This window comes from Aspergillus tanneri (genome assembly GCF_003426965.1).
Source record: "Aspergillus tanneri strain NIH1004 chromosome Unknown AapTan_3_pilon_pilon_pilon, whole genome shotgun sequence".
Lineage (NCBI taxonomy): Eukaryota > Fungi > Ascomycota > Eurotiomycetes > Eurotiales > Aspergillaceae > Aspergillus > Aspergillus tanneri.
In genome coordinates, this window is record NW_022984630.1 from 3,139,029 (window position 1) to 3,166,833 (window position 27,805).

Here is a 27,805-nt window from a genome sequence, read left to right on the forward strand (position 1 = left end):
TGGAGGTGCTCGACTTTTTGGCTTGCCGATATCCCAACGGTATCCTTATTGTATCCGCCATCCTTTATTAATACCAACCATCCTCTTACTTCGACCATTGCATCCTACCGTAGCCCATTTAACACAGTCTTTATCAGTCTTTGCATGACCCATAATTTGTCCTATCCATTCGCTTCTGGTTACTCCTTTCTTTCACTCCCCAACCATGAAGAACTTTGTTACCGCCGCAGCTTTTGCTGCTAGTGCTAATGCCCTTTGTGGGCCGAGGCAACAGCTGTTGCTTTCACTTGAAGGCATCTGGTGGTGCCACTGGCTCCGTCGGCCAGCTTGATGATGGACAGAATCGCATTTACGGCGGTCTCTCGGAAGCTCAGTTTTGTATTAGCTCTAATGGTGCTATCACGGACGCTAACGGACGTGGGTGCATTGTGACCGGTAAGAGGACTATTTAACGACTACCCATAGTTTCTGGCTGACAAGATAATCACATTAGATGCCACCACCCAGTTCCAATGCGATGAGGGCGCTGCCCCTTCACGGGCTTCTCTATCAACTCAGAGGGCCAGCTTTCATATCGAGGTGACCAGGACTTCGTTGCTTGCAAAACTGGCCAAAATGGTGGCTTGAACATCTACACTACCGCGAGCGATGCTGTCACTGGCTGCTCGGATATCACATTGACTGCCGATTCTTGCTCTGGCTCCGGCGGATCTGGCTCTAGTCCAGTGCCTGTTCCTTCATCCACACCTGCCAGACCTGAGTCGTCACCAGCATCAAGCCCCCGGAACCCCTGGTTCTCCCGGTGTTCCTGGTACTCCTGGCACTCCAGGTTCTCCAGGCTCTCCCGGTGTTCCCGGTACTCCTGGCACTCCAGGTTCTCCAGGCTCTCCCGGTGTTCCCGGTACTCCTGGCACTCCAGGTTCTCCAGGCTCTCCCGGTGTTCCCGGTACTCCTGGCACTCCCGGTTCCCCAGGCTCTCCCTAGCTCCCCAGGCACTCCATGTTCTCCTGGCTATCCTGGATCTTCTAGTGTTCCCGGTTCCCCTGGTACTCCTGGCACTCCCGGCACTCCCAGCACTCCCGGCTCTCCTGGTGTCCCCGGCACTTCAGGTTCTCCCGGCTCTCCTGGCACTCCCGTTGTCCCTGGCGCTCAGCCTTCCGGCACCCAGCCCTCTGGCGCCAGCTGCCCTACAAATCTTGGTGGCAACTATGAATACCCTCACCTAATCATCCCCATTGACTCGTCTTCTCCTGACACTGCTCATGGTACCTCCTATAACGGCATTGTGTCATCTTCCATCTCCACTATCTTCAACTTTGACGTCCCATCTTCGGACTCCGGAAAGACATGTAGCCTTATCTTCCTCTTCCCTAAGAAAGAGGACCTCGAAACCTCTTCCTACTCCTTCAGCGGAGATGGCAAAGTTGAATTTGCTTCCCTCGAGTCGGTGGCCACCGAGTCAACTACATACAGCAATGCCCCGGGGGTCAAGGAGGATGTGGGTGCCATTACCATTTCACCGGGCAACTCCTACCTCGTGTCTACCTTTGAGTGCCCCGCTGGACAGGCCGTCAGCTACGAGATGAAGAACGCTGGCAGCACCGAGCTAAACTTCTTCGAAGACTACAACCCCTCTCCGTAAGTTTTTCGCTCGATTTTCTACCACTGTTGAATGTATGGCTAACCTATCTAGCCTTGGTCTGTACATCACCGTCTGTTGAATCAATGAGACTCGAATGATCATTCCACATCACGCGAACATGAGTCACAGACCCTATTTTTTAATTGTACTATCATCTATTGAGATAAATTTTTCTTTTCCCTAAGGGAAAGTAGTGTGGGACGCAATGGTGAGAAGGTTGAAAGCATTCAAGATCCAACTTTGTATGCTACGTAAAAAAGATGATATTTGCATATGAAAAGCATTCATAGCTTGTGCCTAAATATGATTAATTGGGTCTAAGCATAAAAGTGAAGAAGTATTCTGAAGGCAGTGGTATAGTAGTTCGGAGGAATCATTCATCCACTGTAGCACATCTATGCTACACCCGATAGAGAAGCCAAGCGAGTGATATTTTCAGCTATTGCTACTACCAAGGCATTATTATGACATATCTATTGTTAGTTAGTGGTTATCGACCGTGTGAATGATGTTGCCTAAGGACACAAACTCTCCATAGGGCAGGTGGCTGCAGATCGTCGATGGCTTAATAGAAAAAAAAACACGAAATCCAACCGAGACAAGACCATATTCTAAGATCTTATTACAGCTACTCATGCAACCTCCCATTCTCTCCTGATGGATTGCTATGAATTTCTCTTTAACACGGACTGACTCAAACCCCGGAGCCAGTTTCACAAACCCTATCTTGGCCGGTGGTTTGGACTGGCCGTCGGAGTGCCCCAAGACCCGCCCGCCGAAAATCCAGGCGCTGCTCAAGTTTTAGCGTCGTCGTGACAAGACCGCACCAAGCCACAATCAAGGCTGCCTGAAGCTGGCATTGATTGTCGGGATGTGCGACTCCCCTTCTTTGACTTTTTCCCTTCCTTGGATCTTTTTCTTCTTGATATGTCTTTTTCCCCCCGTCGCCTTCTCTCGGACTCCTAATTCATTGAGTCGAAGCCACTTCGGTTGATGCCGCGCAGGTTCACGGCTTCATCCAATTCAATCAAGTTTAATTCGTTATTGTGATTTTGTTTTTTTACTGGTCTGGTTTGGCCCCAGCCTGCGATCGGAAATAGTATGCGCGCACGAGATCTAATTGAAGGCTTTATCTACAGTTATTATTTCTCATTCCTACGGTCGACTACGAACTGAGTAGCAAATGGACCGCCTTCCCTCCAAACTGCCCTTCTCAAAGCGGCGCCTAAGGCCTCGTGTGATCATCTCGTGGGTTTTTTTTTTATTGTGTCCTGCCAGAATGCGACCAGTGTGATGCTAACTCTCGCCTGTCATATACAGTTACATCTTCGACTATGTGATTCTCGTGTCCGTAAACCTTACATCACTTGATCCACCTGATGGGGTTTCCTTGGTTGCTAATCATTGTACTGCGCTACAGTGCCTGTATTGTCGGTTTCTTTATCCTCGATTCCATCGAACCCTACCATCAACATTTCTCGTTGCAGAACATCTCCCTTCAGTACCCATATGCCGTGCATGAGCGAATTTCGATCCCGATGGCCCTTTGCATCTCGGGCCTTGCTCCCCTGGTGATCATGGCCGTCTATACGCTCTTCTTGGATGGGCTCTTTTCGCACCATAAACCGCAGGATCCGGTGACGGGCAAGAGAAAGTTCGCCGGCCCTTACCGGTTGAAGGATCGGTTGTGGGAGTTTAACTGCGGCTTTCTGGGCTTGCTGCTCGCCCAGGGTCTTGCTTTCATTATCACCCAGGCTTTGAAGAATGCCTGCGGGAAACCTCGCCCAGATATAATTGATCGGTGTCAACCTCGGCCAGGAAGCGCTGATCCAACACCATATGGCCTGTCCAACTCTTCAATCTGTACCGGTGACCCCGCGATTATCAAGGATGGGTTTCGTTCATGGCCCTCAGGTATGTTCTTGTAGCTCTACGATTCCCCGTGTGTGATGTACGTGCTAATTCGTGCTTATAGGCCACAGCAGCTGTAAGGAATTCATCCCTTGTTGTTTTAATGGCTCGTCACTGACCTAGTGATTTTCTGTTTTAGCATCCTTTGCGGGATTGTTCTACCTGTCACTTTGGATTGCCGGGAAGCTGCATTTCCTAGATAACCGAGGAGAGGTCTGGAAAGCGCTCATCGTCATCATCCCCTGCCTTGCAGCCACTTTGATTGCAGTATCCCGGATTATGGATGCGCGCCACCATCCCTTTGATGTGATCACGGGATCATTGCTAGGAGTTGTCTGCGCCTACATATCCTACCATCAATACTTCCCGCCACTCAGCCAGCCTTGGAAAAAGGGACGAGCCTTTCCCATCCGGTCATGGGGCACGGAACCGGCCGCCCCGACTGACCCGGGCCGTTTGAATGAAAGCACTACGGCGCTGCGAAACCCCGAGGAAGAGCGACTCGACCCGCCTCCCCTGCCGGAAACCCAAGGGCCCGGCCCAAACCGACTCTCCCGAAACCAAACATACACATCCGCATCCGGTAATCCTTATTCTTCCGCTGGCTATGAGCGTCGTCGGCGCGACGACGACGACGGGAACTGGTCCTCGTCTAGCGAGGACGTCGCAGCTGGTTATGAAATGCAACATGGATATGCCCAGACGCAGAATCCAGGAACCACCGCGCAGTTCCCACGGTATTATGAGGACACAGCCTATCACGCTCAGACCGCTCCAGTCGGATTTGACACACCACCTGCTGTCATGACTTCCCGGACTGGCCCTGGACGGGAATTGACAGATATGACCCCTCGGGAAGTGTAGTTCATTTTTATTGTTTGTTTTTGTTTACCATCTGGGTGTTTGGATGAGAGCCCTACCATTTTATTTGTTTCATAGACCGCTCTGGCCTTTTGTTGACATGTACACCAGAGCCACGATTGTGACGATCATCTTGGATTCGTGAAGACCACATAGATATGTCTTTACATGAGTCATGCTGGGTGGATCCTGGGCGGAATGTTTGATTTTATAGGAAATTTAGATTCCTGCAGGGAATGGATCTGATGCGGAAAGAGATTGTGAATGACGCTCTTGTATAACTAAATGCTGGTATGTTGATTGTTGGAGCCCAGGATGATACCCTGGAACCATGGCTCTAGACTCGGGTTGAGCCCCACCCGAGTAAGTAAACACTGGCATATAGAATTAGTAAACCTTGATGAGGATGATTCTCGATACATGTGATGTAATCCACTGGCCAACAACATGCGCAGCAATAATGATGATTGGAGCCGACAAATCCACCAGATGCCAGGGCCAAGCGGGGTGCAGCGGTTCACGATCGGGGCCATGTTCCACCAGAAGATTCCCAGCCTCCCCGTGCATCCCAGCCTCCTCATCGGCCATCCCTCGTCTTTCCTGTACTGTTAAAGCTGTCGATTTCTTTCGAGCTGCAGGTTGCGCGTGGCTTTTCTCTCCTTTTTGACGTGTCCATCTGTTCCTCTGACTCCTCGTGCATTGTTCTGAGTTGGCCTGCATCAGATCGGCGCTGCGACAAAAGGTCCAGACTACTATTTCCCCGTCTTGAGTCTCGATTCTCGTCTTCTCTCTTTTCCTACTGGTGATGACGCTGTTGTGACTGTCCGTCATCCTATGCGATCTTAGATCTGGTCTTTTCTTTTTTGACCGACATTCTTGAACCCTTCTCTCCGGTATCTGACCCCACCTGGCAAAATGATTGGCAGCGTCTTTTTCATCTTCAATCGCCTTGTGGAGATTGTATTCTTGATTCCGATTATTGGAATGCTGGTAAGTGACATTCCATCGCCCGATTCACCGGATATCCACATAAGAATTTAAAAAAAATCAACCAACCATCGAAACAGGCATATTTCGTGGACGGTTACCTCAAAGCCAATATCATAACTCCTACGTATATCCTCGTGCTCTTCATAGTCAGTGTCATTGCCATCTTCTGGTGCTTTGACACTCTCATCCGCCACTCCACCACCAAGCGCTCTGCGATCTTCGTCGCTTTCGTGGATATGCTGTTTTTTGGTGCCTTCATCGCCGCCGTCTACCAATTGCGCTTCATCGCCAATGCCAACTGCTCTAACTGGGATGGTGGCTCCGTCTGGATCTCCCTGGGACCTTTCGGCGCCTACGGTTATCGTACTGAAAACCCTCTCGCGCGCGATATGAACAAGCACTGCGCCATGCTGAAGGCCTCCTTTGCATTGGGCATCATGGAGGTAGTGTTTTCTCATGGACAGCCTTCTGGGCGCTGTTCATGTATAACCGGTCTGACATCGTGGTCAAGGAGACCTCCGTGCGCCGACGCAGCCATAGCAGTCGTCGTGGTCATAGTGGCCACCGTCGTCACAGTTCTAGTGGACGACGACCGCAATATGTGGTCTAAGACTCTTTTTTTCTTTAACTATCTATTTGAAAAAGACCTACCATGAGTATATGAACATGATTGATGGATACAGGATAATGAAGAATGAGCAATGAATCTCAAGAAAAGACAAGACATGACAAAACACGACAAAAAAAAAAAAAAAAAAAAAATATGAAGGACAAGTGGAAATCTAGCTACAAGATATCTTTCTATCTCCTACTCACCAAAACATAAACTCATGGGCTATGACCATACCACAATTCAGTTTCAGTTACTATTTGATTTCCTTTTTGATTTTGTATGTAATGTGAGCCTCCTCCTTGGTCGCCCCGATATAAAAAGACCCGACCTCTTGTTGTTCTACCTTCCGCCCTCGTTCATTAGCTATGGTCTGATGCAACAAAGCTGAATCTTGTAAGGAGTCACGACTTGACAGCTTATCAGGAGGATCATGTGCCTGTCTATTGCATTCAGAATAATAGGTTTGCCTTATAGATAGATAGAGAGGCCATACATTCGTTATGGTGCTGTGATAATAACTGCGACCAACTAAAAACTCGGCTTCAATGAAGCTGCAATAGATAATCATATAGGAGTTTCAACGTCTCTGACCAAGCATGGGTTGAATGGCGGGTCGCTTCGCGATCAGATTGGACAACGCCGTCCGTAGGTCCTTGTTGGTTTCAAAGTCAAGCTCCGGTGCTCCCAGTCTGGCTCGTGCTAACAACCTTAAAATATCCTGGAGGTCCGTTGTCTCTTTTCCGAAGTCCTGGGGTTGGTGCTGCAACAGGATCTTTCTCGTAAGAGCCATTAAACACCGATAATTTTTGGTTTTATGCACTTTTCCAAGCAGCGTCATTAGGGGTCATTTTCTTTCTGTTCCAACTCATGTTCTATTTGTAACAGTTCTACCTAGAAAAGAGATTGAACCACAATCAGTAATGAAGAATGAAAAGCAAAAAAGACATGCTCCGTCCGGGATTCGAACTCGGGTCGCGACCTTGCCCAGCCCCTTGAGGGCTCGCATATGCGATGGGAGGGTCGCATCATAACCACTAGACCAACGGAGCCGGATGATGTTTATTTTGCCACAGTTTCATATATATATAGCTGTATATCTACTCCGTAAGTGGATGTTCTCTACTTTGCCTACGGAAGATTCGGGCAAACTATTCACTATTGGTTGGAAAATATAGCTTGCATGCTAGGTCGTATCTTTGTTCATCGAATCCGGAACACCCTATTGAAACATGTTATGTGCTTGATATTATCAGATTGGAGCAATATCAATATTTAATGGTATATTTGGGTAAAGTCAGTATCTGTGGGAAGAAGACCTGCCGCCACATCCTTCGGTGATTTCCGACCACGCCCCACTTCTGATAAGAGTGGTGGAGCTTAGGTGGCAGTTGCTTTGGATACATCAAAAATCTTAAGCGTGCGAATATAACGAATTCTTATTTGAATTATTGGCACATAATTAGTTCATAATCCTCCTTCTATCCCTCCTCTTCAATTTATCATCGATTTTCTTTGCGATGGGTAATTGTCACAGAGAGGAGCTCTCCGTCGGTAAGCTCCGACCCCATCTTTATCGCAATATCCACCTCAAAAACTCGACCACATACCATTTATTCATTCACCGTTTATATTCATGCGATATACGCTAAATATCATTTTACTTCTGGCTTGCTAGGACTACCCTTCAGCGTGCCTCTATCGATGCTCATGGCTGGCTAACATGCCATCGCCCTTCATATCGCCACCTTGATCTGGCAACATACCCTGGCTTGATTCCCCGCAAATGACGCACCTCTGGCTTTCTCTCCTTAATACAGCCTATATCCAACCATGACGAACATAATCGAGGGTGTACGCCCCGGGGGATATTGTAAAGGATACCCAGAGGATGTGGATATCATTCGACAGCGTGAATATCCCCTGCTTGAAGGTACGTCCTAATTTCTAATGAAAGAGCCTGAAATGGCATGCTTATGCTCTTCTTCAAATTAGATACGACCTACCTGGACCATGCCGGAACTACTCCATATGCTAAATCATTGATTGACTCGTTCTCGCGAGATCTCACCTCGAACCTCTTTGGCAATCCCCATTCGATGTCGTCATCATCTCAACTATCTACTCAACGAGTTGATGACATTCGTCTACGAGCTCTGTGCTTTTTCAATGCCGACCCAGACGAGTTTGATCTTGTGTTCGTTGCAAACACAACCGCCGGGATCAAACTAGTGGTGGATGCGTTTCGCGATGCAACGCCGGAGGGTTTCTGGTATGGGTACCATGTTGCCGCCCATACCAGTCTAGTTGGAGCACGGGAGCTCGCAGACATGGGAAACAGGTGTTTTATGGCTGATGAAGAGGTTGAAGCGTGGATATCAGAATTGGGCACCGACCACATAAAATCTCCCAGATTATTTGCGTTTCCTGCTCAATCAAACATGAATGGCTGTCGCTTTCCCATTGACTGGTGCAGACGGATTCGAAATACGAATAAAGGCGTTGGAGATACTTATACTCTCCTCGATGCAGCATCTCTTGTATCGACCTCTCCACTCGACTTAAGCGATTCTTCCGCGGCCCCTGACTTTACTGTCCTCAGTTTCTACAAAATATTTGGGTTCCCCGATCTCGGTGCGTTGATCGTCCGGAAAGGTGCAGGCCATATTTTTGAGAACCGAAGATTCTTTGGTGGAGGGACTGTGGATCTGGTGGTAACAGAGGGAACGACCTGGCATGCGAAAAAGTCTACAATCCACGAGCGATTAGAAGACGGTACTCTTCCATTTCACAATATTATTGCACTCGATGCCGCTTTAAACACCCATACACGTCTCTTCGGTCCAATGGAGAATATTTCTTTTCATACGCGTTTTCTAGCCAATCAAGTTTATGAGCGCTTGACAGCGTTGACACATTTCAATGGAGAGAAGGTTTTGCATTTCTACCTGTCTCCAGATTCGGATTACGCAAATGCCGCTACACAAGGGCCAATTCTTGCGTTCAATCTACGCAGTAGTGAAGGTGCTTGGATTGGCAAATCCGAAGTGGAAAGGCTTGCTTGTGTAAAGAAAATCCAGATCAGGTCTGGAACACTGTGCAATCCTGGAGGAACAGCAGATAGCCTTGGATGGACTGGAGATGACATGATCCGTCATTACTCACTTGGGCTGCGCTGTGGAGATGATAACGACCTAATGGACGGGCGTCCTACTGGAATTCTGAGGGTTAGTCTCGGTGCAATGACGAACCTCAAAGATATCGACAATCTAGTTAGATTTATGGAGGAGTTTTACGTCGAGCAATCTCCTACAGTGCGTTCGTTATTACCCCCTCTTAATGACGCTATATTGGAGCAGCCTGGGTTCTATATCGAAAGCCTCTCGGTATATCCTATCAAGAGTTGTGGGGCATTCAAGGTCCCTGATGGACGGCGGTGGGAAGTCAGGAGAGAGGGACTGGCGTGGGATCGCGAGTGGTGTCTAATCCACCAAGGGACAGGAACTGCCCTTAATCAGAAGCGATACCCGAGAATGGCACTTATCCAACCGGTCGTCGACCTTGATCGCGGAATCCTTCGCGTTACCTGTGGAAAAGGGTCGGATAGCCGTTCTTTAGAGATTCCGCTCAATCGTACAGACAGCAGCCTGGTCGCTACCTCACTATGTCAGAATAGCGCTAAGTCTTCTACTGTGTGCGGTGACCAGGTGATTGTCCAGGCATATACATCGCCAACTGTGTCCTCGCTTTTCTCTGACTTCTTGGGCGTCCCGTGCTCACTCGCAAGATTCCCTCCCCAGAACTCAACCAGATACTCTCCCTCCTCTGGTGGGAACGGACGGTACAAGACAACATCGAGTGCAACGATGCCAGGGACCTTTCCGCAGGATATACCAGCTACTCCAGTTCAAGGACAGAACCGGATTCTTTTATCCAACGAAAGCCCTATTCTACTCATCTCCCGCTCATCCGTCAACCGCCTCAATGAAACAATTAAGTCCAAGCCCAAGACCAAAAACGTCACTACCAAAACCAGCACCGCGAGTCCCAATAAAACCGTCGCCGCCGATGTCTTCCGTGCCAACATCGTGGTCGCGGAGAGCCTCCCCCAGCTGGCGAACGCCGAACGACCCTACCTGGAAGATCGGTGGGAGTCGTTCATCGTCGGATCTGACCACGTCCGTTTTGATGTTCTAGGCTCCTGTCAGCGGTGTCAGATGGTCTGTATCGATCAGTACTCCGGTATACGACGGGACGAGCCCTTCTCGACCTTGGCTAAGACTCGAAAATTCGATAATAAGATTTATTTTGGGCGACATGCGTCGCTTTCCTTGATGGAATATGGTCTTGATACCCCTGCGTCTAGGACGATCATGGTCGGTGACATTGTTTATCCTTCATATGGATGTGAATGATGATTTGATGACTTTGTCTATTTCTGTATTCCTGTTGGTAAATGGCCTCGAGAGTATTATACTGGAATATAAGATCTCATTGCTCATATCACCATCCAGATTGTACATAGTATTAAGAGTATTAAGATCACCAATCGTTTTTATTATAAATCTCCCAGGGATATTTAACGCCAGAAGGTCAAAGCGAGCATAACTGTGATAATTCTACATCCTTTTCGTACCAATTTATAGAGCACAATAAAACTCAAAAATGCATAGCGCCCAATTGATGATGATCCCCCACTCACTCCAGTAAATAAGATGACGATGAGCCCCGCTCTGTTGTTTTCGGCGACACCAAACACGCCCCCCCGCATGGCCAGTGTTTCCATTCCTTCATTCCCATCTTGCTTTTCTGCCCGCGAAGCTTGATCTGTTCTTATCTGTCCCCAGTGACGACTCCTGCTTTCTTTCTCTCCGTGGACTTCGTTTCGTCCTTTTTGCGACAAAATGGATCGCTCCAACAAACCCTCCGCCATCGGGGTGGGCGCAACCTTGCCCCAGCCTACCATCTCCCTTCGCGACAACACCGTTATTGCTACCCTCCCCACCGGCGAGTCGGTCACGATTTACCTCTACGGCGCCACTGTCACCTCGTGGAAACTTGCAGATGGGAAGGAACAATTGTTCCTCAGCGAGAAGGCTCACCTGGATGGATCCAAACCCATCCGTGGTGGTATTCCCGTTGTGTTCCCGGTATGTCCACCATATGTGCCATGGTCGCATTCAACAAGACCACGATTTCTAACCATGGGATTTATTTATTTATTTTTTTTTTTTTTGCATTTATAGGTTTTTGGCCGTCCTCCTCAGAACCATGCTACTTCATCCCTCCCGCAACATGGCTTCGCTCGGAACTCGAACTGGGAGTTCCTGGGCAAATCTTCAGAATCGCTAGCAAAGGATCAGAAAGAAGGGGACGATGCCGTGAAGTTGGACTTTGGTCTCTCGCGGCCCATGCTCACCGAGGAGTTCCAGAAGTCTTGGCCGTATGACTTTGGGCTTGTATACAGTGTTACATTGATGAAAGACGGCCTGGAGACGTCCCTGCAGGTGCAGAATAAGGGAAGTCAGAATTTCGAATTCCAGGTCTTGATGCACACGTATTTCAATATCGAGGTGAGTAATGGGCCTGTCTTGTTGTTCTGATGCGCTGTTTGGATCTTTGAATGTTAAACGAGATGTGCCTCGATAGGATATCTCTCAAGTTCGAGTCAAAGGCCTCCAGTCCAAGACCTACATCGACAAGACCCAGAATGCTTACGTCCATACCGAAGCATCCCACGCTATCGAAATAAACAAGGAGACAGACCGCGTGTATCAATCGTTGGATCCAGAGGTTCCTATCGTGTTGTCTTCGGCTAATAATGATACGCCGATTTTCTCAATTGCTCGGGAAGGATTGAACGATGTGGTGGTGTGGAATCCCTGGATTGAAAAGGCCCAGGGGATGGCTGATTTTGGCCCGGATGAGGCATACAAGAATATGATCTGCGTTGAGGCTGGGTCGGTTGCTGGGTGGCAGATCTTGGAGGCCGGAGATTCGTGGGTTGGTGGCCAGACAATTCGGCCGAGGTTGTAATTCGATTATTTGGCCGCATACCTTCAGCATTCTTTTGATTTGTCGATGATGATGGCATGATGATCCAGATGATATGTCTCCTTTTCTTCGCTTGATCTTGTAAAATTTGTGGATGCAAAAAAAATAGAACTTTGTGTAAAGTTGAATAGTGGGGGGTCTTATTAGTTTGCTTCTCAATGCCTAGATAGGTTTTGCATGCTTTAGCATATGTATTTCGAAGTTTGCGGAATAGAAAACAGTATCATGAAAAAGCCCCTGATTACCTCTCTGCCCGATGGTTTAGCGTAAAACCCTCCCATTCCTCACTGCTGCAAGCCGTTCAGCAGCTTCAAAGTAATATTGCGGGCCTTTGTAATCATGCCTTGCTCGAGAGAGCCACCAAACTGTCGTCAGGGCCATTAAACCCACGGTGATTACACTTGTATAGTTCATATTCTGCACCGTGGCAGGGAGAACAAGCGGGAAGCAGAAGAAGACTACAGTGACCAGGACGTACGTCACGGCTATGATGTTGACAACTGTGCCCAGGCACTTGCCTAGATAGAAAGGCCCAGGCACAATCCGCTTGCGAGCTGTTAACACGTGAGGAAGGATAGCACCCAGGTAAGACAGAGAGCTTAGCACAATATACGATGAAATCAAGGCTTGGAAGGCCATGGTGCTCGCAATGTAAGCGCAGCTTAGGCAGGTCACTATGACGCTCATGGCGAGGGTCATCCGGAGAGGGACTTTCAGGCGTGGATGGATTTGGCTGAAGTAGGCAGAAAAGGGAACTGCATTGTCTCGAGCAAGACTCCACCACATGCGCCCGCCGGTGACGAAGGTTCCAATTAGGGTAGGGAATGTAGACACAAAGAGAACTGCAGTTAGACCGACTGCCCCTGTGTTGGACCCAGTGGCTTGTTTATAGATCTCCGCGGTTGGAAAAAGAGCGATCTCGGTATGAAAGACAGCGTCGAGGTCCTGGATGGAATAGAACAAAGCTATGAGGTACACAAATGCGCTAGAGAAAGCTGTGAGCATCTGCAGCATGATTCCCTGAGGGACTCGAACTTCGGGCCTGAGCACTGAATTAATGTGAGCTTGATATAGATGCACTCTTTGTGGGAAAAAGGACTGACCTTCTTCGGATAGATGACTTATGCAGTCTGGAACCCCGACAGCGAAAGCAGCATTAAGTAACCCAGTCACGAAGCAGATGCTGTCAGACCAACCGCCAGTGTTATTGTGATATTTTGTCCATACCTCGGCACTGGTGGCATGTTTTTGAGGCATCACTACAAGGATGACGATAGTGGCAGTCAGTCCACACGTTGAGATAACACATGCAATCCGGTTGATCATGGGAATGAAGCGATTCCCTAGACAGGCAATTCCACAGCAAGTCCAATTAAGCAATTGAAAGGCGATAAAGACCTGCCAGGGATGCCATTCCGTTCCGGGATTCCGCAGCATATACATGGCCACAAGTTCGTTCCCCATCATGGAACTAATGGAGCAGGCCGATAGAAGCCAAGCACATGCGTTCAGATAACCAGTAAAGAAGCCTGCAATTGGCCCATACTGTCCGCTCAGAACTGATGACCAATGATAGACTCCTCCCGCCGACGGCATAGAGGATGCCAGTTCCGAAAGAGAGGCCGATATAAAGGTATAAAAGACGCTGACAAGGATGAGACCGTACAAGACTGCCATAGGACCCCCATTTTGCAAAGCTGTAACGATGGTTCCGCCTATTGAAGCCCAGGCACTGCTTTTCGTTAATTCCTAGGCAACTCCAAACTAGATGGGTCCTCACTGGTTTCACGTACTTTGCAATTATGATTCCTAGGCTGGTCAGACTAAATAGGTCAAAATTTCGAACTAGTTCCTGCTTATGGCCGAGGGCAACCTCTAGCCGAGTTGCGTCCATGTGTTTGGTATCGTTCAGTTGCGTGATTAGTCTCGACCTGTTGACTGGGCCAGTCGTCCCATTTATTGTCTCTGTCGACGACTGTATACAACGATATCGTTTGGCCTTCATGCAAGGGCATCAATGCCCATATGGCTGCCACGTGCACTTCATACTGGACTCGATATCGGAGATCCAGGGAGAGAGGCAAAAAAGGGTCCTGTCCTAGTAGGCAAGGGATGGCTGATGGAGCGAGTAAGTGATAGAAGCAGGCAGGATCCTGATAGATCTCCCTAGGCCACGTTCCAGTACATTTTTAAGAATTGGGGAGTCGTTCATCTCCTCGGAAAGATCAATGGAGGGGACCACGTGCCCGGGGGTTACTTCTTCTCCTCTTGTGGCCTTTCCTCCCTTCCCCCCTCCTTCTCCCCCTTTCTCCCTCTGGTTCTACACTCGTCACCACTGAATAACATGACAGGGAAGTTTGGATTCATCTGCGCAAGGATACACCCTCTCACACTCTATGGCTTTTCGGAATATTCACCGATGACTGTAATTGCACTGGAAATGAGGTACCACGAATTCGTATCGTCCGAGCAGAATTCACGTCCAAGCAAACACAACCCAGACAGTGGGGTCGGGGGCTCGGATAGGGTTATCGAATATTTCTGACCGCCGTTTTAATTGGGATTTCGACTTGAGAGGCCTGATGAACTTTCCACCGTCATTTTGCATATCCGCAAAGTTAAAAGGACGATCACATGCTTGAGCTTTGCTATAGTTGGGAACAAATCTGGGACGATGCAGGATAAAAAAAGCTATATGGATCTACCGACAGTCCTCGACACAATCCTCCTTGGACGCCTGCAGTCTGCGGAATAAATCTCGGCCCTGTATGTGTGACCTCAAGTCGCGTCGGAATTGGTTCAAGATAATGCCCTGGTCCCAACCAAGTGGGTACACCCAGCAGCTGCCAGAATTTAGTAAAGAGATAGTCATACTAAATGTTACACCGAAATGTGAGGGCATCGCCTGGACAGACCGTTCAAGGGAGCGACGCTATGCTAATACAGTTCGCCAAGCAGCCCTGGTTGCCTTCATACATCACAAAAGCCTTTGAAGATCAAAACCTTCACTTTAGAATGAAGAATCACTCTGTACAGCAATGACCCTTTTTTTTCTTTCCCCCCAACAGCCACTGTACGACCTTTCGCCAATGGTCAAATACGGATTCTCCTAGTAATATTCAACAGTTCTGTTTTAAACAGAGAATCTGCAAGTGTATAGAATTGGATTTTTGCTTGGGGACAAAAAGAAATAATGACTGCAACTGCCCTACAGTTCGCTGCTGCGGTCTCCCTTGATGGGTTGGACTCTTTGCCTTTCATACCCCCCTTGCTTCTCCACTACCAGGCGACATTGAAACCCCCAAGTGCCCAGGCACAAACAGCTCCCTACCTCCATAGCCCCCCTCTAGAATGCCGATAACCGGGGCTAGTGAGGCTACAACAGGAAGTGAACATGAGACTTCTGGGCCATTTTTATCCCCTCAAGTCCCTGGGCAACCCCTTACTCGTTGTGGTAATGTTCACATCATAGTACAAAATATCATCTACGTTGATGTTCATGGGAGTTTCTTTTTAGACAATCGGTTTCCTTGATAACAGACCCCCAAAGCCCTTACTAGGAAGATGGGGAATGTGTCGCCCACTCCCAAGCAGCTTCTCACCGAGGCCATTAGTTTTTGGAGCATTGCCATTGTTTTATACATTTGCAGAATGTATGTTCTCCTCAACGCATGAATATTGTTTAGATGCGGATAATCGGCTCACTAAATAGGATATCTCGAATGATTGCAAGTGGGTCTATTAAGCGCTTGAGTTGTAGGCCATTCTAGCGAAGATCCCAATAGTAAGCGTGCACTAACTTGATGAAAACAGTCGATGACTATGTTATGACTGCAACTTTTGTGAGCCCTTAAAGTACTGAGCAGCGGTAAACTGGTTAACAGGCTAATGAATTGCCCTGATTCTAGTTAATCTACACGGGTTTGCTCGTCCTCATCCAAATTTCCTCACGCTATGCAACGAATCTCATGGATCCTGCGGACTATGACAAAGTTCTAGCAGACCCCAAGGAAGTGAGGGACCGGATCTTTGGGAGCAAAATTGTTATTGGACTTGAACAGTGTATGCTTTTCTCCACGTGGGGGGTTAAAATTTGCATGTTGAGCTTGTTCTGGCGACTGACGAAGAATCTTCGGCTGCACCTCTATGTTCGCATCATTGCGGTATATGTCGGCATTGGCTTTGTCGTAATCATGGTCACATACTATGCCGTTTACTGTCGCCCGTTCTCACAATACTGGGCTATGCCGGTGAAAAACATGCAGTGTGCGACCTACCAGTACTATTCCATCACCCAGGCGGTGTTTAACATATCATCCGACGCAGCGATGCTAGCCGTACCAATCCCACTCCTGATCAAAACACAGCTGAAAACGAGCAAAAAGGCCATTTTGATGTGTATCATGAGCCTGGGACTTTTCACCATTGTTGCCGCGATTCTTAATAAAGTGTTCAATTTTGCCTCGCCGCTGACAACCACCTACCAAATCTGGTACATCCGTGAAGCGAGCACGGCGATATATGTCGCAAATTTGATATGCCTGTGGCCTCTTCTTCGCCTGATTTTTGGCCTGAATGGATTTCAAAACAGCAGCAGACAATATCAACAGCATGGCAACCGGCCAAACAAGGGATCGACCGGGGATTCGCGGTCTGTGGGAACTATGGTCAATCGTTCTCAAACACGCCCATCGCTGCCATACAGCCAAGCTCTACATCTCGGTGGACTGTGGCGGCATGAAAAGGCCACAGGACCAGCGAATGAGTCACGCACGAGTGATGAAGAGGCAATCAACATGATCTCGGCTGAGCATCCGGATCAAGTTCACGAATTGCGAGAAATGGATACTATTAAGGGATGGGGTAATCAGAAGCCCCAACACATGGGGAACGGGCGACCCACATCGCCCGACCTTGAAGCAGGAAGCATAACCCTAAAGCAACAATCAACCTCGCTTGAAGAAAGGGTAAACCCGGCTGGCATGAATATCCACAGTTCCCCCTAACGATTGACCGCAGGTGGGCTACGTGAAACACCATATCTTGGCTTCTGATTCAGTTGGCAACCAGGCCTTGGCAGGCATCTGTCGACGCTCCACTCAGGTTATCGCAGGAAGCTGACTGGTGGAGAGTTCTAACCACGATGGGGAAGAATTGTGTTTCGGACCATTGCTATTCCTGGTAGCACTGGGATTGCCAATGCATTCGGAATCGTCTCTTCCTCCGACTGTCTTCTACAGCGCGAGAAGCTCATTTTGCACAAGGGACAGCAGGCCTGACGTCGGCTAAGCCAGGGATCCACGCACGCCGAGTGGAAGATGTGTCCGCAGGTCAGCGGCCTGATCACGTCGACAGTATCGAACCATTCCATACAAATAGCGCACATGGAGCGAGTGTCGCTCGTAGATAATGCGGCATTTGCCTTCACATCTTCATAGTGATGTTTTGAACTATTAGAAAGGTCGTCTGACGGATTATCCGACAAGGTGGCGTTTCGGTGATGACCGACCGCGCGTTGAGTGCTCCCGTCGCATCTTGTCGAAGGATCCGACGCGTACGAGGTGGTCGGAAGTGTGGTGGCAAGTTTATGATTTCGGTCTGTCCACCAGATGTGATAAACTGTCAACGGAAAACGATTGTTGATATCACTGATCGTTATCACTGACGGGTTTACACTGTTGGGCGGCGGGTTCTCCGGGTCGAAGGTTATCCTGGATGGAGGAATACTGTTGTGAAAGTAACGATTTCTGGAACCGACGGCTACCCTTAAGAGGGACGTCAATCTACTTGTATATGATATGCCCAGTGGGGATGGAACAGGGCTCAACTCGACATACCAAATACACACGAAAAAGACCGCAACGCATAGAGGCGCCAGGTACCCAAGTGGTGCTGCTGACTGATCGGATTGGCCACCCATCACCGCCGAACGCTTCCACCGGGCATTGGAACAGAAATACTAGGAGTGCAGTGCTAGGTATCAGCAGCGATGAACTGGCACTACATCTCTGTCGATACTGATGGATATGGAAGGATTTCACCAGACGACAAGAATTCGAAATGGTTGGAGAGCTCACCGCTGGTGATTTGGGGCATTACTATCGAGGGAACGAGCTGACGAGCCTGCTACTACCATACCAACCAGTCGACATAGCCAAGAGCTGACCCCGCAAATCGCCAGCCATGTGTTGGTTTTTCATCTAACTAACTGGCTGGCCTGAACTGGATCAAATCAGAAATAGAGGGAAGCTAGTAGGTACTACTATGTAGGTGCCGTCCCCTTCTCACCGTTAGTCATTGCAGGATTAATACCTCTTATCTGCATTTCCTTCTATCAGACTCGATATGAGTGGATACGGACTTCCCCAGACCCTGGGGGCCAAGCCACTTTAACCACTCACTAGTGCAAATTATATTAAGTGGATCACCTCGTTTTGGCCAGAGGAGTCGGAGCCCCCTGTCGTATGGTCCAGCCCGAGCACCACGAGATCACAATGTTCGAAACCCTTCTCTCCCAGATCGAACAGAAACCAAAGCCGACGATAGCCAGCGATGTAGGCGTGTCTGACCGGGCTTTGGATGGCTGACGACGGAGCACTGCCCGAACGGGGACAGCCCAGAAACGCCGAGGCTGTTGTCCATGGCGCCAAGTACGCCCCCCAACCCTAATAATCTCGTGCCTCTACGCCGAGTGACCAGTCTGAGACTCATTCCCTGGGTTCGCGTGGCGCAACGGCTTGTTATCTTCCAATCCCCGGCCGCGCTTGTGTTTTCCGGATCATGGATTGAACCCGTCGGCGTCCGCACCAAGAATCTCTCACTGTAACGTCAGACTCCGTGCACGCTAACCGTAGACCAGAAACAGAAAAGAGTTCAACCACCAGATTGGCTCTGATCTCGCTTCAGCTGCATTGGGGAAAGGGGGGAATTGGAAGGGCCTTGGCCCTTATCGCGTTGGCAAAATGGACAATAAGTAACGGGGTCTACGCTGCGCTCGTCTATCTCACCATCCCATCGCTTCGGAGCTTTGGTGTGTCTATATCTCTCTCTCACACATCTCCGTCCACCTTCCCCCTTTCTGACCAAACATCCATTTGCCTTGATGCTATCTGAAATGGAGACCAAATCTGCTGTAGAAGCAAAGGACGTGGACATTGGGAATGAATCATCTCCCCCAGCCTATAACTATGATAATTACAATGTTGGTACCTACGAGGAAACCGAGAAGCCTGACTTCTTGACGCGCAATGGCTTGAACTTCAAGTCTTTCCAGCGCCGACCCGCCCAGTATGGCGTGGTTCTCGATCGAGATATGAAACCCCGTCATTTGCATATGATTGCTATTGGTGGCTCGATTGGAGCTGGATTCTTTGTTGGTTCGGGTGGTGCGTTTCGCACTGGGGTAAGTCTTTCCCACGAACACATGGGAGACTCGTGTATTGTTCAGATCCTGACAGTTGCCATAGGGCCCCGCTTCCGTTTTCCTCGATTTCATGATTATTGGCGTCATGATGTTCAACGTCGGTCAGTTGACACTACCTCCTTCGAAGTGGGATGGGATGAATCTAATCCATACGTTATTTTATTAGTCTATGCTCTGGGGGAGTTAGCTTGCATGTATCCCATCTCTGGTGGTTTCTACACCTATTCGACTCGGTTCATTGACCCGTCATGGGGCTTCGCAATGGGATGGAACTACGTCGCCCAATGGGCCGTCGTTGTACCGCTGGAGCTCACTGTGGCCGGTCTGACGTTTAATTACTGGAAAGTAGATGTAAGTGTGGGAGTATGGATCACCGTCTTCCTGGTCCTCATTATAGTCGTGAACATATTCGGCACACTTGGGTATGCTGAAGAGGAGTTTTGGTCGTCATTATTGAAGCTCAGCGCTATTGTTGTATTCATGTTCATTGCCTTGATTCTCATTTGTGGGGGTGGACCATCTGGCGGTCTATATAGCGAATACTGGGGCGCACGCACCTGGTACGACCCCGGTGCATTCCGCAACGGATTCCGGGGCTTCTGCTCTGTCTTTGTGACAGCTGCTTTCTCCTTCAGTGGAACCGAGCTGGTTGGCCTTGCAGCCGCCGAAGCCAAGAATCCTGCCAAAGCCCTACCCGGAGCAATTAAGCAAGTTTTCTGGCGAATTACGCTGTATGCATCATTCTTCCTATGTTTAATGGGCAATTCTCCAACCTCTGACTATTCCATAGGTTCTATATTCTCGGTCTTACGTTTGTGGGCCTGCTGGTCCGTTCCGATGACGATCGACTGCTGGGCTCTGGTCTCATCGACGTTAATGCCTCCCCGTTCGTCATCCTCGCCGCGGACGCGGGCCTTAAAGGCTATGATAGCTTCATGAACGTTATCATCCTTGTCTCTGTCCTGTCCATCGGCGTCTCCGGCGTCTACGGTGGCTCACGGACCCTGACTGCTCTTGCCGAACAAGGCTATGCCCCCAGGATCTTCACCTATGTCGATCGCTCGGGCCGTCCGCTCCTATCGGTGGCTCTTTTGATTGCCTTCGGTCTTCTTGGCTACGTCAACCTCGATGCCAAGGGACCTGTGGTGTTTGAGTGGCTTCAGGCACTCTCCGGTCTTGCTGCCCTCTTCACCTGGGGCTCTATCTGTCTGGCCCATATCCGCTTCCGCTCGGCCTGGAAATACCACGGCCACACTCTTGATGAAATCCCCTTCAAGGCGGCCGGTGGCGTTTACGGCTCCTATCTAGGTCTCCTTCTGGTCGTTTTGGTGTTGATCGCGCAGGTATGTTCCTCTTCTTCCTTCTACGCCGATCCCCCCTCCTTTTCCACCTGAGGTTCGGGTCTGATATCTTTGTTCTCAGTTCTACGTGGCTATCTGCCCTCCAGGGGGTGGCATCAACGATGCAGAAGGCTTTTTCAAGACCTATCTCGCTTTCCCCGTGGTCCTCTTCTTCTGGATCTGCGGGTTTCTCTGGAAGAGAACAGGCTGGCTCCGCACTGATCAAATCGATGTCGATAGTGGCCGTCGTGAGGTAGATTGGGATGAGATTCGTGCAGACCGCGAACGCATTGCTGCCATGCCCGCGTGGAGACGGGTTCTTAAACTTGTGTTTTAGTGGACGGCAATGGACAGTAGTATAGCATAGCATAGTATAGTGGTACCTAATTTTCTGGGTGTCGTTGGGATAGGTGTGAGGTGTTCTAAGGAATGGAAATCAATTGACTAGGTGTAAGTAGGTGTTGTTTGTTGTTACCTTACAAATAAACATGTGCAGAATTGGCCTATATTCTAATACTATTGCCCTAAGCATATCCATGTACAGCGATACCTTGGCCTACTTTTGCGCGCCCGAATTACCAGCCTGGTAGTCTCTATCCCAACGAGATAAAGACATTAAAACACAAAAACATTAGACAAAACAATTCGTTGCAGGGCCATTTGGTTCCTTTCCTCTTTTCTTCTTCTCTTCTTCTCTGTTCTCTCTTCTCCTTTTTTTTTTTTTTTTTTTGCCCCTTCTCTTGGTATAAATGAGCAACATAGCCAGGATGGGAATTCAAATGAGTATGCGAGAAAAAAAAAAGGTTCAATAATAGAAAAAACAACGCCTTCGCTATGCAAACAAAAATATCAACCAGTATGCCGCCTTAATGCCTCGTGCATCTCTACCCGGATATCAAATAACAAGTCATCGATCTGTTTGAGGGCTCTTCTGTCCAGTGTAGATGATTTGACATTGTCCAATATTTGGTGCAGGGATGGAATAATGTCCGCGTCGGTGTTGCTGCTGTTCGCTCCTACCGAACGGGATCCCGTTATTTTGATCTTAGGATCCTTCTTGATCAGTGCGCCAGCGGCATCACTCATTTGGATGTCGATGCTATCTGTTGGTAGTTGTTCTTTTGATGGAGAGGCGGGTTCACTCGTTTGGGCGTTGGTCTGGGACTCGCATGTCTCTGAGACTTTATTGATTTCGACATTAACGGGCACTTCATCTTGCAATTTAGTCTTAGCGGTGGGATCGGTGCGAGCCTCGCTCGCCACAGATTTCATTTGAGATGCCTTGGGAGTGGGTTCCTTCTGCTTCGTGCTTTGTCTTCGAGACCGACTACTTCGCGGTGAATTAGAAACAGGGGTTTCTTCGACTGATGCGACATGACCACTCAGACGAGTTGATCTACGCTTCTGGGATGACGCATCCAAAGGGTCTGTGGCCTTAGCTGTACGGTTTGTGTAACATTGCTCTCGAACGGCAAATCGAACTTCTCCCTCATCAGCAGCTCCCTTGGAGTGGCGTCTTCGCTTTTGCGGAACCGATTCAGCTGGCGATGACCTGTTATTCTCTGTGGGATTGGATGCCGTTAATTTCTTGGAACATGTTTCTGTCCTAGCCTCCTCGACATCATTTATAATATTATCTTTCGTACTCGACAGTCTAGATGATCGACGTCGTTCATAATTAGAGGGTGTTGAAACGGCTGTTTCGTGTGTTTCGCGCTTCCTCTTCCGAGTCATTGGAGGCTGGCTCGATGGCTCTGCGGGTTGTTCGCCAGGTTCATCTAAATCAACTGCAAGTTCAAGATCTTGTTCCAGCTGAGAAGCAATCTGGGTTTCCATGTCGTCACTGGACGAATCTGCAATGTAGTCCGCTCCCGGTTGTTTCTTGCTGCTGTCACATACTTCAACTGGTGGATGACAGCTCACTGATGCACCTCTGGCGGTAGATTCTTTGTTACTGGAGCTGGAAGGGGCCTGCGATGATTGTGTTGGGTCTGTTCCAGCTGGTGGATCGAGTGGCATTTTACTAGCAGAGGAACGAAGACGACTACTTAAAGGCTGCTCTGATTGGGCAGCGGCGTTATTTTCAGTAGCATCTTTAGGCGTTGTCTGAGCATCAGGCTGCTTGGTAGGAGAGGAGGTTGTGGATCCTTTAGACCGCTTTTCCTTTTTCTTTTGCCTTCTTCTCCGATTCTTGGCCGCTTTGTCCCTAGTAGCCATGCTTTCCGTATTAGCAGATTTGTTTTCGGAATTTGGACTCTGAGATTTCACTTCCGGCGGCGATGAAGGGGGATCGGTGTCCATTTGTGAGGACACTGCCGGAGCCATCAAAGAGGTGTGTAGGGATGATCCACCAGTATGAGTTCGGTCTCTCGTGCCGGGAGTTGGAGATGAACCGAGAAAATCCTCTTCATTATCAGCGGGAATAGGCGGCAAAGTAGGTGTCTGAGGAGTTTCCGCCTCACGATCTGCATTGTGTAAATTTCGCAAATGTGGAGGAGTCATGAATCCAAGCTCCCTTGGTGTATTACCAGGTGGTGATGATGACCGAAGGTTTTCAATCATTGAAAACACGTCACTGCGCTGTTGGTGCTTTTCTATGCTGAATTGTAAAGAGGGCGATTGGGCTGTGCCGTTAGGTTGGCCCGGTGTATCATCAGTTCGCGGCGATGAAGGAATTTGAGATTCATTTGGATTCTCTAAAGATACACTCAAGGATTCGGGTACCCTGGTGATAGGTGACGAGATGAAGCCTGCAAGGTTGGACGATTCAAATCGATCATCCAGAATGAATGCAATTCGGGACTTCTCTGACATGTCCGCTGGGCAGCTCTCTGTGCTCGCTCGTGAACCTGAAGAAGTCGATTGCGTATTGTCCTAGTACTTTTTAGTATCTGTGAGCCGTACCGGGTCTTACTCAAGACATACCTGAACCTTGCCCAGCAACTGCAGGCCTGGCTTCTGGGACTTAGGCTGGATGCCAAGCTGTTTCAAAGCATATGAAATGGTTTCTGGGCAAGTAATGGATGCTTGTGCGCCAAAAGTAAGGTTCCAAAATTCAAGGAATCTCTTTACTATAGACACATGTGATGATTCTAGACCAGCATGTATAATACCTTCAAATCTTTGCAGGCACTTAGAATCGTGAGGTGTTGTCCCCTGTAGGATGTTGAGAACAGCTGAAGATAAAGCTCGACCCTGGTCCCGCGTTAGAACTAAATACACACCCCCTTGCATCGTACACCTACCGCAGTGATAATCCTGCTTTCCACACCATTATTAACATTAAGCTTGTGCTCTCCATCCTTCAGCCATACTGCAAGGGGTAGCTGGAGACTTTCAAGGACTGAGGAGCGAAAAGCCAAAACCCCGGAGCCCAAAAAGGATGTCAAAGATTCTATGAAGTCTGCAATTCCGCTGTAGTCCATAGGTTCGAATTCTTGGTAAGAATCCTTAAGTGTCCGACTCACCAATTCAACTAGTTTTCTGGGGAAAAGCAAAGTCTCGCTGGTGCAAGGATAAAGGTTGAAGTTTGCCCCGTTGCCCTCTATAGTCTGGTGGCAGTACGAAATGGAAAGAGAATGATTGAATAGGGACGCCGAGGGCAAGTAGGTATCCCGAACGCGAAGAGCCATCATACTCTCGGCGAGAGGCTCTACTACCACTGTAGCAATCTCCCGGTCGCTCCTTTCAGTTCGCACAACGCGAACAAAGGAGTCCAGAAGCTGGTTCCATTCCAAGGAAACACCAGGAAATTTTAGCCCTGTAGAGAGGATTTTGACGATATTTTCATAATCGCGTGAAACCGACCCATCACGCTCACGGGCTGATTCGATTGGATAGGAGCAAAGGGAATCGGCAGCAAGATGTGCAGTTGACCTCCAGACTATTGAAGAAAAGCTATCAGCACCAATATGTACTTCCATTTCACTTCGGTGTATGTGTGCGCATTGTCGAAGAAGTTCAAGGCGAGAACCTCTAGAGATTTTTCCATTACATGCAGCCTTAATTGTAGTATTGATCAGATGCAAATAAGAAGGACTTGGTTCAGAAGTCCCAGACATGTCACTTATCAACCGGAGAAAATGCAGTATTGGGCTATCTAGATTTGAGTTTGCTTGCGAATGACGATGCGAAGGAGAGTTGGCTGCTTGAAACGTGGCATCCGCAGTTTTCAAAAGGAGCTTTTCGGTAAATGGAATGCCCCCGAGTGAGGAGATCATTGTCGTAGAAAGGAACTGAAACCGTTCGAGGAATTTGTCCATGAAATTACCCTCAGCCGCATTTAGAGAAGACGGGCCAACCTTCCAGAGACGCTGAAGAAGGCCAAGAACGTGAGCAACAACTTGCATTGATTCTGGAGAAGGAGTAATCTCCTTGCTGGCGGCATAAGACAAAGCTTTTGAGAGACCAGTCCAAGCAATAGCAATGTTTGACTGCTCTATTGTATCATCCCATACTGATAGTTTGAATATGTTCTCGAAAACTTTCAATATCAATGTGATCCTCGACCGCACCCACCTACAATCAAGGGTAGGCAGTTCCTCGGGGTCGAGCTTATTGCTTTCATTAACTTTATTTTCGCACCAGACTTTAGACTGTCGGCCCCATAGCATGTTGGACAGCACATCAGCAAGCCGGTCACTCAAGCTGGAAACTGAAGCGAATATACTCGATGAGGGAGAACCAATGTATTCCTCCCAGACGACATCAAGATGTTGAAACGACGCTGATGGCCTGAACGCATAGTACAGAAGATTGTAATAGCTGCACAAGACCAACTGGCTTGGCTGCGACCCGTTCTTGTCTTGTTTCTTTCGTTCAAATTGTGACAATATTGGCTTGCTCAGCATTTTCAACAGTGAACGACTCGTCATTTCGCCCGGACTAACGACAAGAACAAATCGATTCCACGCGACAATTGCCTGTGCTTTAATTGACGAGTCGCTGCAGTTGAAGCATTTTTGAAGCACAAGCACCCATTCTTTGAAGTGATTCCACTGGTCGACATTTAAACGTTTGTTTCTTATGAGCAGAATGACAACGCTCCAGACCTGAGGAACATGGACTCCACTCTCAGCAGTGGCCATCATTCGTGCCATTCGCTCGCATATTTCAGTAACTAATTTCCTATTTTTGTCCAAAGAGCGGTCAAATATGTCTCGGATAGATTTGGACAATATAGGGTTTGGTCCGAAAGTCATCGACGTCTGAAACCCTAGGGAGATGGCCTTTATTCTAATATCTTTGATATGATGAAGCAAACCAGATATGAGATGCTCCATCCATACAGTCGAATGAGTCACGAATGTCGATTTGGACTGGCTGAGGATACGCTGGTAAATGCTCAAACGCTGCGAGACGATAGAACTTCCAGTCACTCTATTAGTGAGTTCATTTAGTACCGTAAGCAGACGTGAGAGCCGAGCGTTAGTCATAAGTTTTGAACCGAAATTCTGCGTCGACAAGATTGACATGTAGTGTGTCATAACTGATTTTGGTACTTTGCTATCTTGCAAGCTACTGATGGAGTGGTCAACGAGGAATATCTTGAAATCATCAGACAGCCGTGCAGATATCTCAGTGTGCCACACCAATGCAGCGGAAACTTTTAGAGCTTGAATCACGAGGTTTGTGTCTAGAGGCCCAACGTCGTCAAAATTCCTGCTAATATCTCTCTGGATGTACTGCATGAGCAGCCCTATATATTCTGCAATTTCTTGTTCCTCAGGAAGACCATCATATGTTCTCAGCGCACCAAACAAGTGCATGTAGGCATCGAGTCGCGAGCTAGTCGACTCTCCAGCCAACTGCAGTGTGATGGACTTCAACAGCATAGCAAAAGAGTCAGGGGTATAGAACGTAGGATTTGGCGAGCTAACGGGAGCCGGAGAATTTGTCGACTTGAGAATGGACTTCGTGGGCTTGCATTTATTGGATGGTGGAAGGACTTTGAGGTCGGTCTTCGGCTTCGCAGCGGAGTTGGCAAAGGACGGAGGTTTGATGTATTTCGTCCATGGCGAGAAGTTTACTCGCTTAGATTGTCGACTGGACGGAGCGCCATTGGATGCACTTGTAGTGAATGGTGGCTCACCAGGAGTCTGCGCGACAACTGGGGAATCCTCCGTTCGATCTTTCTCAGACAGCGTGCGGGACGATGTCCTTGGTGGAGTAGGTGGACGAGCAGACAGAGGACCGAGGACTTCCACCATATTTTATAGGATCGAAGAATAAGAAGGATGGGGTTGGAGGCGAAGAAGGGTAAGAACCATCGCGGTGTATGTCAACTGCGCATTCGAACCACAGTGTCCACAGCCCAAGCAGAAGCCGTGATCCGCAGCAACAGTTGAGAAAACGGAACACTTGATACATCCCAGACACTACCTAGCTCGATAGATTCTGGGGCCGCGCCAAGCCTTCACGAAGACGCGCCTGTGGCTGAGGCACGCGTAAAGTGGCTGTGGCGCGAATAGTACCTGAGGCAACAGATTTAGAGCCTGAGGCAGACACGTAAGGCAGCCGATGCCAGTCATGGTCTCGGTGGTGGCAATCAAAAATTGCGCAGAATCGACAGAAAAAAGATTGGATAAGAATAGTAATAAATAATCTGAAGTTTCCTGCACTCCTTTCCCTCTTCTTTACTCACATGAGCGAAGAAAGTAGCGGGCTTTCAGTATTATTGGGCATTGAGCTCCGGTGGGGTTCTTTCTGCCCGCCTATTGATCACTCCATCCAACAATAGCTTCCAATACCTAACTACCCTCCTACAATTGTGGCAGACCTCCTTGTACTAGCTAGTGGGTTTCTCCTAGCCTTCCCTGAAGAAACTTTCCTCGACAGCATTCTTTAGCATTTACCACTTAAATAAGCTTGTTTCTCTACACTAACCCCTTCAACTTCTTTTCATTGTGGACCACCACAGACTTATCGCTGCCGGTGCTTTGTAGGCTTTTCCCCCGCGCGCCCCCGCAAATAGG

The 27,805-nt window shown here is 48.6% G+C and overlaps 10 protein-coding genes and 1 non-coding gene across 11 annotated transcripts; 7 read left to right on the forward strand and 4 right to left on the reverse strand.

Annotated features, from left to right (window-relative positions):
- Positions 1-248: 248 nt before the first annotated feature.
- Positions 249-4,417, forward strand: ATNIH1004_004836 (uncharacterized protein; the record flags this gene model as incomplete). Its single annotated transcript, XM_033569502.1, has 7 exons — positions 249-435; positions 494-618; positions 830-1,638; positions 2,963-2,989; positions 3,063-3,556; positions 3,618-3,629; positions 3,693-4,417. 7 exons carry the CDS (start codon positions 249-251, stop codon positions 4,415-4,417), a joined length of 2,379 nt encoding a protein of 792 aa, XP_033428308.1.
- A 912-nt stretch (positions 4,418-5,329) lies between these two features.
- Positions 5,330-6,014, forward strand: ATNIH1004_004837 (uncharacterized protein; the record flags this gene model as incomplete). Its single annotated transcript, XM_033569503.1, has 3 exons — positions 5,330-5,404; positions 5,482-5,847; positions 5,916-6,014. 3 exons carry the CDS (start codon positions 5,330-5,332, stop codon positions 6,012-6,014), a joined length of 540 nt encoding a protein of 179 aa, XP_033428309.1.
- Positions 6,015-6,963: 949 nt separating this feature from the next.
- ATNIH1004_004838 lies at positions 6,964-7,066 on the reverse strand. The gene has a single exon. It is a non-coding gene; the product is annotated as a tRNA-Gly (tRNA).
- A 781-nt stretch (positions 7,067-7,847) lies between these two features.
- hxB (putative molybdenum cofactor sulfurase protein (HxB)) lies at positions 7,848-10,429 on the forward strand (the record flags this gene model as incomplete). The annotated part of the gene is made up of 2 exons (XM_033569504.1): positions 7,848-7,947; positions 8,010-10,429. The coding sequence occupies 2 exons, from the start codon at positions 7,848-7,850 to the stop codon at positions 10,427-10,429; spliced, it is 2,520 nt and encodes an 839-aa protein (XP_033428310.1).
- Positions 10,430-10,918: 489 nt separating this feature from the next.
- Positions 10,919-12,050, forward strand: ATNIH1004_004840 (D-hexose-6-phosphate mutarotase; the record flags this gene model as incomplete). Its single annotated transcript, XM_033569505.1, has 3 exons — positions 10,919-11,164; positions 11,261-11,587; positions 11,664-12,050. The coding sequence occupies 3 exons, from the start codon at positions 10,919-10,921 to the stop codon at positions 12,048-12,050; spliced, it is 960 nt and encodes a 319-aa protein (XP_033428311.1).
- Positions 12,051-12,329: 279 nt separating this feature from the next.
- On the reverse strand, positions 12,330-13,962 carry ATNIH1004_004841 (putative choline transport protein; the record flags this gene model as incomplete). The annotated part of the gene is made up of 3 exons (XM_033569506.1): positions 12,330-13,117; positions 13,172-13,800; positions 13,862-13,962. 3 exons carry the CDS (start codon positions 13,960-13,962, stop codon positions 12,330-12,332), a joined length of 1,518 nt encoding a protein of 505 aa, XP_033428312.1.
- Positions 13,963-15,632: 1,670 nt separating this feature from the next.
- ATNIH1004_004842 (uncharacterized protein) lies at positions 15,633-17,189 on the forward strand (the record flags this gene model as incomplete). The annotated part of the gene is made up of 5 exons (XM_033569507.1): positions 15,633-15,721; positions 15,781-15,824; positions 15,882-15,910; positions 15,977-17,035; positions 17,088-17,189. 5 exons carry the CDS (start codon positions 15,633-15,635, stop codon positions 17,187-17,189), a joined length of 1,323 nt encoding a protein of 440 aa, XP_033428313.1.
- Positions 17,190-17,202: 13 nt separating this feature from the next.
- ATNIH1004_004843 (putative RING finger protein) lies at positions 17,203-18,164 on the reverse strand (the record flags this gene model as incomplete). Its single annotated transcript, XM_033569508.1, has 3 exons — positions 17,203-17,833; positions 17,906-18,027; positions 18,087-18,164. The coding sequence occupies 3 exons, from the start codon at positions 18,162-18,164 to the stop codon at positions 17,203-17,205; spliced, it is 831 nt and encodes a 276-aa protein (XP_033428314.1).
- Positions 18,165-18,562: 398 nt separating this feature from the next.
- ATNIH1004_004844 (uncharacterized protein) lies at positions 18,563-18,894 on the forward strand (the record flags this gene model as incomplete). Its single annotated transcript, XM_033569509.1, has 2 exons — positions 18,563-18,622; positions 18,664-18,894. 2 exons carry the CDS (start codon positions 18,563-18,565, stop codon positions 18,892-18,894), a joined length of 291 nt encoding a protein of 96 aa, XP_033428315.1.
- A 288-nt stretch (positions 18,895-19,182) lies between these two features.
- On the forward strand, positions 19,183-21,168 carry INDA1 (Amino-acid permease inda1; the record flags this gene model as incomplete). Its single annotated transcript, XM_033569510.1, has 5 exons — positions 19,183-19,470; positions 19,535-19,592; positions 19,658-20,222; positions 20,282-20,834; positions 20,914-21,168. 5 exons carry the CDS (start codon positions 19,183-19,185, stop codon positions 21,166-21,168), a joined length of 1,719 nt encoding a protein of 572 aa, XP_033428316.1.
- A 512-nt stretch (positions 21,169-21,680) lies between these two features.
- Positions 21,681-27,040, reverse strand: ATNIH1004_004846 (putative telomere length regulator protein (Rif1); the record flags this gene model as incomplete). Its single annotated transcript, XM_033569511.1, has 6 exons — positions 21,681-23,705; positions 23,757-23,857; positions 23,945-24,026; positions 24,077-24,714; positions 25,102-25,287; positions 25,354-27,040. The coding sequence occupies 6 exons, from the start codon at positions 27,038-27,040 to the stop codon at positions 21,681-21,683; spliced, it is 4,719 nt and encodes a 1,572-aa protein (XP_033428317.1).
- Positions 27,041-27,805: the final 765 nt, after the last annotated feature.